This window comes from Phalaenopsis equestris, unplaced genomic scaffold (assembly GCF_001263595.1).
Source record: "Phalaenopsis equestris unplaced genomic scaffold, ASM126359v1 Scaffold000840, whole genome shotgun sequence".
NCBI lineage: Eukaryota > Viridiplantae > Streptophyta > Magnoliopsida > Asparagales > Orchidaceae > Phalaenopsis > Phalaenopsis equestris.
In genome coordinates this window covers 3,532,438-3,544,771 of record NW_018165280.1, presented here as the reverse complement: position 1 = coordinate 3,544,771, position 12,334 = coordinate 3,532,438, and the positions used below count along the sequence as shown (strand labels likewise).

General features: G+C 36.2%; 1 protein-coding gene across 1 annotated transcript; it reads left to right on the top strand.

Annotated features, from left to right (window-relative positions):
* Positions 1-6,049: 6,049 nt before the first annotated feature.
* Positions 6,050-7,080, top strand: LOC110031700. The gene has a single exon (XM_020735041.1). The coding sequence runs from the start codon at positions 6,302-6,304 to the stop codon at positions 6,821-6,823; it is 522 nt and encodes a 173-aa protein (XP_020590700.1). The 5' UTR covers positions 6,050-6,301; the 3' UTR covers positions 6,824-7,080.
* Positions 7,081-12,334: the final 5,254 nt, after the last annotated feature.

The window sequence follows — 12,334 nt, the reverse complement described above, 5'->3', positions numbered from 1 at the left end:
ATGTGAATTATTCCTTAATTTAGGTTACAATTAAGACATGTATTTTTTTATATTTTAGGGCAAGCTTTTTTCTTCTTATGCAAAACATGTAAATATCTACAATCATATAAACTTAATTTAAGCTTTTACACGCTAGCATGCTTGTGTTTTAAGAAAAGTACTTAATTGTTTTGCATTATGCAAGGATTTATGAGATTGTTAACTCAATTTATATGTTAAACAAGCTGGTGTATAATAATTAATATGGATATTTATATTTTTTTATTTTATTTGTAATGGATTTGTGATAGCGTACAACAAAAAATCAGTTATGAAGACCAACAAAAGCAGGGACTCACCGAAACATGCATCAGTCCAAGCCTGCTAAGAAAATAAGCCAAAACAAGGATATTGTAGTTAGTCGACCTAGTTTCACCAAACTTGGATGAGTATCGATCAAGTTCTGAGAAGGTCGAATACAAAGGATCAATTGTGAAGGGCAGGACTTGGATGATCAAATGTGGAAGATGAATGCTAGCATAGAAGCTCAAATGCCAAGAATGAGGATCCCCAGATTGTTAGTTGACTTTAGGGGAAAATCTTCATGAAAATCTTGAATTTAATGATGTTGCGACCAAAAAGATGACTAGACATCCCTAAGGGTCTTGACATCATTTTGATCAGTCCATGTTTAATATAAGAGTCATCCCTTATAAAAAGGAGAGGATTAAATATAAAAGTGATTCAGGTCTCTAGTTGTTCGAGCCATGTTCATCTCCTTATCTCTCTCTCTCTCTCTCTCTCTCTCCATCAGGCTTTATTCATTAGGCGTAATTCATGGACAAAAAAAGATTCAACAAATATGTATCCAAATTGGCAACTAATTTGAGCCAAGTTTGTGATAACATTGATCAAGCAATGAGACTTTGTGATAACAAAATAAAGATGTTGACCTTATTTTCTTGCCAACTTCCTTTCTTCCACAACCCCACTCTAGACCAAGAATTTCATTCGTAGATCCTCTAGGTGGTTGGGATAGCCCTGACATGGTCTTATTGACCTAAATCAGGCTTTTCTGACCCTTGCTTGGTGGATATAAACTTGGTTGGGTTGGACTCTTAGATGTGCCGTGATTGGCTAACTTGGGCTTGAGTTTGATTCAAATTAAAATTAAACTTAAAATTAACAGAAATTTAAATTTAATTAAACAAATTTAACAAGAAGGTCACATAGAATAGGGTGCATTCTGGATTTGATGTAAGGGCATAAATCAAACATATAATTTCATTAATAAAAGACTTAGCAAATTATAATAATGAAGAAGCTTCCCCACTCAAAGTGGTTCTCTCAAGTCCTATGACTTGAGCCATAATACCAACAAGATATTTAAAACCCTTCTTCAACTTTTTTTTTAGTGTTGCAAAATGATATGTCATTAAAAGTGTTGTTGATATTATTTATGCATGTCTGTTGAAAAGTTAGAGGTGTAAAGTCATGTCTAATTCAAGCTAGCTTACCTATGAAATCATCAGCTCAAAAAAAGAGCTTCTGCTTGCGACAAGCACTTATTGAAGAAGGCATCAGCTTGAACAACTGTTCAATTAAGAAGTCACTACGATAGTTCATCGAAGAAGGTATTGATGTGACAAACCAATCGATCTAAGAATTAGTTCATAAGCAAATGAGTTGAACCTCAACTAGCATACTCAAACTTAAGCTCGCAACTTGAGTATGCATGAGTTGTAAGTTTTTTAGTGAGTCAAATTTGAGCCAGCACGGCTCACTTATAAGCATAGAAGTATTAGAGTCATCCACATTATCTTAATCTTGTAAACTACTTTATATATTTATTGTGTCTTTAATTTTCTAGAAAGATATAAATAATTTTCTGAAGCAGCGCTAACACGCTAAGAACAGAAGAATTTTAAAAACATATTTTCTATTGAGCCGCCCATATGAACTATGACTCTTAAAATCAGAAGAGAATTTGTGTTCACCAAAGGCATGATATTTGCACATCTAACCTGAACTATTACATGTTTGAGCTTGCAGGACTAAATACTAAATTGGAAATTCAGGAAAAAACACTTTAATTTTCTTACTTTTGTTTAGTACATTTAATTTTTTAAAGTATTTCACATAAATAATTTTGAATTTGGTATGATCACGAAATTTTTTTTTTTTATTTTTTTAGTGCATGAAAAGAAGGCTTTTAAGATTTTATGGTTGAATTGGTTTCAAATGTATAGCTTTCCTTTTAGATTGGTGTTGTTTGGTTGCACACTTAGAATGTTAAACTTCTCAAAATAAAACCCAAACCAAAATTATGTATTTGGAAAATTTTAGTGGTGTTTGGTTGTATAAAGTAAATTTAGTGCATTATTTTATCATGTTTGATTTGAAATAAAATGAATTTATTATAAAGTTTTATGGTAGTAGCTAGTGATGACAGTCAAGTGATGATGGCCTTCGCCTAATGGAGGTCATGATAGTGATGGGTGGTAGTGTGATGATAGCTTGCAATGTATCTTGAAACCGATTAATTTGAAAATACATAAAGTAGTTTTGAATTCCTCATAATTTTAATTTTGAGTTTAATAAATAAAATAAAATACAAAAGTCTTTTATGAACCCATTTGACGGTCTAATTATTAGATGCAGAGGACGCATGCAGTGCTACGTGCGCCCTCCGTCCCACTATCATACAGCCGCGATGTACGGCTGTGATCGGAGGGCGCACGCAGCTCTGTGCGCCCTCCACACGCAATAATCGCTCCATTTGACGGGTTCACCTTGCCTAGCCAATGCCTCCTCAACTTATTTCAATATTTCAACTTATTAAAATATATTTTAGATTTAAAACAACAAAATAAATCCCGAGACAAATTTTCATAAATTCATGATTGCAATTACTAATTACAGATTTCCTATATAATTTAATAATATTATCATTTTCTATTATTATCGAACTGGAGAAAAGAGATCGCCGGCCTTAGATAACGTGAATCCCGCTTCTTTGATTTGATATTCTGGTCAGCAATTGCCACAAAAGTTCCAGCACATTAACGCTTATTCACTTTGCCAATGGAAAAACTAGGTCAAGATATACGAAATGATCGGGATAAATTTTTAAATTACTAAAATTTAATTTAAGATGAATCAAATACATAAAAATTGATTACAATTTATATGGGCATTTACATGCATACCACCAAATTCATATCGAAAAAATATTGCATCAGTACTACGCACGTAGAATTAACGTGCGTAGCCAATGAAATCACGTCACGACACCCCGCGCGATAGGGAAAAAAAAACGGCGCAGTAACACTGAGAATATTGCCCCCTGTGTTATTGCGTGTTATTCATGTGTTATTGTGTGTTATTCATGTGTTATTGATATGTTATTGTGTTATTTTATTGTGTTATTATAACACCAATTAACACCAATAATATTCTCAGAACACAATAACACATGAATAACACAAAATAACACCTGAATAACACGGAGAATATTCCCGACAGAGAAAAAAACGGCGCAGTAACAAGGGAGGAGTAACAAGGGAGACTATTCTCCCGTGTTATTCATGTGTTATTTTGTGTTATTCATGTGCTATTATGTTATTATAACACCAAGAATATTTTCAGGACACAATAACACATGAATAACACATAATAACACATGAATAACATGGGGGGAATATTTCTCGTGTTATTGCGCCGTTTTTTTTTTCTATCACGCGGGGTGTCATGACGTGATTTCATTGGCTACACACGTTACTCTACGTGCATAGTACTGGTGTAATATTTTTTCTCCACGTAGTGGGATTAAAGCTTTGTTGTTGTTGTTATTGTTGTTGATGTTGTTGTATGTAACTCAGTCTTAGGGGAGTGCACCGGTCATACAAAAGACGATTAATATTTAATTAATTATGCATTGACCAGGCTAATATTCAATTAAATTGCTAAGTTCGAACGAGCACTTTTTCCAAATTATGTGCATTTCTTATTGGTCTAAAAATTAAAATAAATGGGACGAAAACTTCTCGAATAATGATTCAGCTTGCATCTAGGATAAGTTTTCATGTTTCATAACGACTCTTCTGAGCCTTGTATGGAGACTTGACAGTTGCATGGTCAAATTTGTCATCATTTAAAATACATTTGATTATTTTGAAAATGTTTCACATTTTATATAGTTATAATTTCCTAGTTCCTAGGATCAAAAAATGGAGTAATTAAGGTAATAACGAAGGTGATAAAAAAATATAAAATATTAGGATCCTTAAATATAGTGTGCAATTAACATTTACTATAGGAGAAAAATTGGCACAGAATATTTAAATTTTTGTTAGAATGTTTGTTAAAATTATTATTATTATTGCATACTCAAATATAACCATATAACATAAGAAAGCCTTTTAGGGTCATTTCATAAGACTTGGTTATTCTTGAACTGAGTCCATCAGTCGAAATGAATGAACTGAGCTTATCTGCTGATATGGTTAAATCAGAAAGACCATTGTTACACACAAAAGCATGTGTCAATCCTCACTTAAGGCATTGTCAGACATCTGCATATCAATCTTTTCACTAAGACACTGCAAACATGTGTTGTACCTTACGGGATGTGATTTTATATTTCTTTTATCTCGTGTAAAAGGAGACGAGGACTCGTAGAGGGGTGTTGATTCTTTTCTTTTTCCTCTTTCATGGACTCTCAAAAAAGTTTCACACTCTCCCTCTCCCTCCCTCTTCCTCTCCTTCTCTATTGTTATGGGGGAATCGGAGATCCTTACATCGCCTTCCTACTAGATACAAGGTCTTTACTTGGTTGTATGAAGTCACGAGCAATACGAGACCCCACATCTTAAAAAGATTCAACATCATAAAGGATGTGATGAGCATGTAATTTATACTCAAACTCAGCAAGAGGATTATTCTGGCACAATGAGGATTAAAGAACATGATGAATTATACTAGAGAGTTCATGACACAATAATTTAATGAGTTTGGGGAACAAGTCCTGAAAGTTATACAATATTTGAGGCAAGAAGCCTCTAAAGATCAACCCAAGGCGCATACAAGATCATGTGAACCACCAAGCCAAGAGTCTTCTCAGCAGGATCTACCAAGGGCAGGACCCAAACAAGCCCTTAGTTTGAACTTAGAAGAAAAAAAAGTACAAAGGGACGAAACCTACATCCTATAGCGTGAACATTCCTAATCCTCAGACAAAAGAGTGTGAAGGAGAAATAGAAGAAGAGGACAAAGGTCATTGGAGAGCATATTCTCAAGAGAGATTGCAGAAGCTTAAGAACTCAATAATTTCAAGATTTCTTTTTTTGAATCCTATAAAGGGAAGTCATATCCTACTAATCGTATATATTCTTTCGAGTTAGATGTATGTCCTTTGAGGATGAACGACACCCTTGATGTCATTTTGTTCTTTATGACATTGGAAGAATTGACATTTCCTTGGTTCAATAACCTATATACGAAAGTCGCTACCTCATTCATGGAGTTCAAACGCATGTCTATAGCCCAATTCGCTAGCACGTAAAAGTCATCATATAGCTCTCGATCTCTCCTAAAGATCCGTCGAGACCCTAAGAACAGCCTCAGACGTTTCATCACACAGTTCAAGTGGAAGATGTTGGACGTTCATGACCTAGAACAAACTGTTGCTCATGCAACCTTAGCTCCAGGCTTGCATAAAAGCCTGTTCAAGTACACACTTGGTTTACAAAAGCTAAACTTTGGTCAAGCTCTTGGAGCTCACAAATCATCACATTTCTGCTAAGGAATAAAATTCTCAGCCTGGCTCCTCTTGACCACAGGAGCCCAAAGAGAAGTTTCAAAGACTGTCTTTGGGTTGGGGACAAGATCTGCCTCAATTACCTCCTGTTAATGTCGCGCCCTTGATGGTATCAATGTCTGAGATCGTCGAGGCCATCCAGATTAAAGACTTCTTTAAGAAGCAATTTCCTATGAAGGTGGGAGCTTACACATGTGATCCCAACAAATATTAAAATAAACGCAATAAATAGTGAGAATTTTGTAAAAAACAGCTTTCTAGTCCAGCGAAGAAGCAGCTGGTTTCGTTTCCAAATGGCCCGTCCCGCCGGTCTACAAAGCGGTTACGTCGTCCCTCATCCACCTTAACGCGTCCCACTCCAGACATTGACGTTTCTTTAAACCCTTCCCTCACGCGTTTCCCTTCCTCCTGAAAACTCGGGTAGGGAGGATAATACAATTAGGGCAAACCCTAGCGCCATCTTCCTCCCTCCCTCTCCCAGCCCTCTCCATCCCTTCGCTATCAATGGATTCCTCGGCAAATCGAACGGGTCACGACGAAGGATTGCCGGAGGAGGCGGATATCATGTTCGATAAACGCGGCTGCTGCTGTTTCGTCTCCCCGTGGTCTCGCCGGCGCACATCCGCTTCCACTTCGGCCGACTGGTGGGAGCGGATTCAACCATCCGATCGTTCTTGTGCGTCCGGGTGCTTAACGGAGGCTTCGATGAAGCTCCGGGATTGGTCCGAGCTCATCGCCGGACCGAGATGGAAGACCTTCATCCGGCGATTTAATAAGAACTCTCGCAATCTCGGCGGCAGCACGAGACTCGGTGTGAGATTCCAGTACGATCCCCTTAGCTATGCACTCAACTTCGATGAAACCCCCGATGCCGATGCTGGATTTCGTGACTTCTCCTCCCGCTATGCCGCGCCGCCATTGTCAGTGAAGTCGTCGATGGATCTCGGCGGACGGAATGCGCCGCCACTGTTCGCTGCCGTACCGACCGTCCCCGCCGTCGCCGGCGAAGGCGCCGTTTTGCGCTGATTTATCGAGCGGTGAGTTGGCTAGCAAACTATTAGGCTGTAAGGTGGTCTAAAGGCTCGGGATGATTGTTTGATTAGACTTATTATACTGAAAATTGCTGCCATCGATCATGCTGTGGGCTATCGTTTTATTTATGATTGTTTGATTTTGATTATTTATTTGTATTCAGAAGCATAGCTGTTTTTTTTATCTTTTGATTGTGGTTGTGAGATGTAGTATTCATTGGTGTGAATAATGGAAAGAAATTCTTTTAGACATATCCCTGTTTTTTTTAATAGCTTTCAGGAAATATCTGGTTACTCTACAATGTACAGGATGAATGTTTTTGTTTAGTAAAAAATAATGCTTTGTAATTATTTTGATTGTTGTTTTCTAAAATTTTGAAAACAATGCTAAAATGTTATTCTTATTTCAATTGGGTTTCATCAGAGATTGTTTTAAGTCTTTCCCTTTTGGCTTTTGTTTTTGATGTTCTAATTAGGGTTGTAAACGAGTCGAGTTTGAGTGAGTTGTGCCTCGACTCGTGTTCGGCTCAAAATAGGCTCGACAGAATATAAAATGCCGCGAAATCGCGCCAATAATACCGCGGACGACGGAATAACACCGATAACACAACAATAACATCCGCAATAACACCTAAGTAACACCCAAATTGCGCAGGTGTTATTCATGTGTTATTGCAGGTGTTATTCATGTGTTATTGTTGTGTTATCGGGTGTTCTTCCGCGGTGTTATGCTGAAATTATAAAATAATACCGCGAAGTAACACCTATAATTGGAGAATAATATTGTGGAATAACACTTTGGTATTATTCCACGGTATTATTATCGTATTATTGGTGTTATTCCACGGTGTTATTGATGTTATCGGCGTTATTCTGTGGTGTTATAGGTGTTATTATGTGTGAGATATGTAAATACATAAGAATTATGTGCTACATTTGTACATTCCTTCAAAATATTGTTTAAACCTATTTACAAGTTTAAGTGGTAATTTAATATATTTTTTATGTCGATGATTTAAATGTATATGCTTATTAGTATTATTTATATCATTTGGTGACATACAAATTATTATTGAAATATTTATAATTTAATTATCTAGTTATTTGTTTGATTTTGTTATAGTACTTTTACTTCAAAATAACATACATATGCACATGATATAAGAAAATTGATGCTCGAATGCACAAGAAATCTTCATATAAGTAATTAAATTATTATTAAATATACATTTTATCAAGGTCTTAATCATCCACTTATTAAACAGTAAATTATCATCATTAAATATACATTTATCTTCTTACATTTATTGAGCGCCCCAATTTGCTTGTAGCTCTAATTTACTTATTTTTTGTTTTATAGCTTGAATTGTAAATGAACAAAGTAGAGCTAAAACTCATATAATGAAAGGTTTATAAATTTGTATAAGTGTACTATGCATCTTTTCAGTGTTATGAACAATTATTATAAATTTTTTAACTAGAAAAACTTATAACAATAGTGTATGAACATAAATATAATTATTTTTGCTTTATATAATATACGTAATATTTTATACTCAATATTCCGATAACACCAATAATACCGCAAAATAACACCAGCAGCATCGCTGACGGCAGAGAAATACCAATAACACAACAAGTTTTTCTCGGTGTGTTGTTCTGCAGAGTTACACCGTAGCATAACACCAATAACCCCGTGGATGGAGAAATAACACTGATAACACAACAAGTGTTTCTCCGGTGTTATTTTGAGGTGTTACACCGAGGAATAACACCAATTACACTGTAAAATATTGAGAATATTTTATCTATTTATTTCTTTACTAGCCAATTTGAGCCGAACACGAGCAAACAAATATTTGTTTGTGTTCTGCTCATTTTTATTCGAGCTTAAAAATTTGTTTGTGTTTGGCTCGTTAAACTTAACGAATGAGACAAAATGAGCTGTTTAATGAGCTGAACACGAGCTGTTCGCGAACAATGAGCCGTTTTGACAGCTCTAGTTTTGACTAGAAGTTTGGTTGCAAGGAGGATTTAAGTTAAATAGAATTTACTAAATTTGGTCAATCCTGATTTACTAAATCTAAATATCATTAAATCCAAAATATTGTTTGGTTCAATTAAGGTTAAAACAAGTTAAATTCATTAGAGGTGTTTTGCATACATCCACTTAAAATATTTTTTTCTTGTGCTAAGTCCGTTAAATCCAACTAATAAGTGGATTTAGTAAATCCAGATTTAATTAACAGAACAAGCATACTTCAGAAATTTACAAAGACGTGTCGTTGTATTTGTTCTTTATGAAGTTGCTTGAGGATTTTGCTTAGAGAGAGTTTTTTATGACGATGTTTGCTGACCATAGAGAGACTTACCTACATTATTTTCATACGAGCAATGACATTTGAGAGACATCTTTTTGTTTATTAGATTCTTGTGAGACATTTCATATTTGTTATTTGTTTATTTACTTTGGACATTTTATTTGTTTATATTTTTCAAGCTGCTTTGGATATTTATGTTGCTTTGGTCATACTACTTTACTTGAGAGTTTTTTCATTATTTGTTGTGTTTTCTTTTTTACTTTTGTAATGTTATCTGGTTATGTTTGTTTTGTTCATAACCTTATATGATTGTAACTAATTTATTGATGCTTGTGTGTTAGCCACATCCATACCGAAATACATTAATGCAACTAGAGAAAAATGCGGAAGGAGAGTTGCACCTGTGATATGCTTGATGTATGATTATTATAACTCGTACATAGAGCGCTCCCCTTATATGACATCCTCATACGTTGACAATACAACAAAATTTAGCAATATGCTCCGCATGAGACATGTGATATTCACTGATCTGTTGGAGGAACTACACAAAAATCATAGACTTCATGGCTAATTCAGAATGACTTCACGAGAGGTACTAACAATAACCCTCTACATATTATTGCAGAATGAATTAAAGCGAGGATCTATGGAGTGATTTCAACATTATTCTGAAATGATTTGCAAATACTTCTCAGTAGGGTTGAATACACTTGTCACTTTTTCTCCATATGTCATAAAACCAACAAATTCTACATTCGAATGGACCCCCACAAAGATTTCACACAATGTGCAATATATATCATATTTTAAAGTAATTTATTCTATTTATTACATTCAATTTTTATATAAATATCGTAATTATGTAGCCCTTCGTTATCGTTCTACAATTATATTAGAGCAATTGATGGAACACACATTGATGCACGTAGATTGACATTACAATATGTGACTTTATCATGTGCTTTAGTTTTGTCGTTGCCAGTTGGGAGGACAATGCACATGATAGTTAAATTTTTAAATCTGCAACACGGAATAACAAATATAGTTTCTCACATTCACCCAAAAGTTCGCTTGAGACTGAGCTACTTTCCTAATTCTTTTTTTCCTTCAACCCTAATTATTCAATTCACATCAGGTAATACGAGATACCACATACTCGATTTTAAGCGAGCCAGCAATGTCGCGCGGGATATGAAAGAAATGTTTAATAAAAGACATTTCTCTTTATATAGTGTCATTGAGAGGACTTTTGGTGTTTGGAAGAAGAAATTTTTATACTTCGTGATATGTCATCCCACCGTTTCCTATATAGGTGCTGAGTGTGATTGCCACGATAGTTCTCCACAATTACATTCGCCAACATCCTTCCCGCAACGACATTAATTTCTGTAGGGTAGACGAGGATCATACACATGTTCCTGTCGAGGCATATGGGTACCTTCTTGGACAGTCTTTGTCACATGATGAAAATGATGGTCCTCAGACCTACACTAAAGATGGGAAATGTGCAAAATAAATGACAGAGTTAAGAGGACGAATTACAAATGCGATAGTTGGAGAGTGGTTAAAGGACATGTTAGTTTTTATTTCTGTTAATTGTAATAGTTGTTGAAGACATTCATTGTTTATTATATCATTGTTTTATACAGTCATGTTAATCATTTTTAAGTGAGATGTTTATCTTTATTTTGTAATGTTCTGCACTGAATATTTATTTTTAAAGTATAAATCTACTAGTACGAATAATTCTATTGCAAATAACATTACTATATAGGGGTATAACGATCATTTGTCCAGAAATAGCTGCAGTACAACTATTTTCAAACTGTAAAATCAAACAAGACGGTCAGCTTATCCGTATAGCTTCAGTGCAGCTACTTATTTTTAAGCTGTTGCTGCCCCAAACAAACCCTAAGTTTCAAAATTTTCTTGCTCCTTGATAGCTTGCTAACGAAAGTTTATAAATCAAACAAATTATGAATACATAATTTGCTAACGATACGTTTTTCGCGCTCATTTCTTGTATCCTTGTCGTAATAAGCTGGATCCATCATTCTGGAGTTTTTCTGTCGGGGGGAGTCATCGGGTTCCGGTGACCAGCTGGATGAAAAGGTCGGTCATCAAAGGAAAAAGTCAGCCATCAGTTCTTTGTTATTTTGCATGCTCTGAGGAAGAGTTCTATAATTGCTCGCCTTGGAGGCGAGTCCTAAACATATTCGCCTAGAGTTGATTCCTGGAGCGGTTCTCCCCAAAGTGGTGTCCTAGAGTTGTTTGACCCGGTTCACCCCAAAGTGGTGTCCTAGAGTTGTTTGACCCGGGGTGGAGTCCTTGAGTCATTTGCCTCAGAGTGGTATTCAGGAGTTATTCGCCTTGGGGTGGAGGCCTGGAGCAATTTGACCCATAGTGGAGTTCTGGAGTTGTTCACCCTAGAGTGTTGTCCTGGAGTTGTTCGCCCCGAAGTGGAGTCATTGAGTTGTTTGCCTTTGTAGTGGAGCTGTTCGCCCCAAAGTAATGTTGTGGAGCTGTTCGTCCCGCGATGGACTCTTGGAACAATTCGCCTTGGTGTGGAGTCGCGGAGCTCTGCACCCCCTCATTGAGCTTGTCGCTGTCGGGTGACGAGTTGTTTTATACCCCTCGCGGAGCTTTGTCGTCGTTGGGTATTATATTTTTTTTGTACCCCTCGTGGAGCTTGTTAATGTCAGGTGTTAGTTTTTTTTTTTACACTCCTCGTGGAGCTTGTTGTTGTCAGGTGTTAGATTTTGACATACCCCTTGGAGAGTTTGTCACTACCAGGTGTTATATTTTTTTTACACTCCTAACGAAGCTTGTCGCTGTGGGGGGTTAGATTTTTCCACACCCCTCGCGAAGCTTGTCGCTGACAGGTGTTAGATTTTGTTTCTTCCACCCCTCACAAAGCTTGTCGCTACGTAGTGTTAGATTTTTTTTCTTACACCACTCGCTGAGTTTGTCGCTACGGGGTGTTAGTTTTTTTTACACTCACCGCGAGTGTTAGATTTCTTCTTACACCCCCTTAAAGAGCTAGTCGCTGCCTGGTGTTAAATTTTTTTGCATCCCTCACAAAGCTTGTCTTTGCCGGGTGGCGAATCATCTCAAGACCCTTATTAGCGATCGGACGTCTATGCAACATTGTCGATTTTACTATTAGAGTTTGAGTTCCCCAA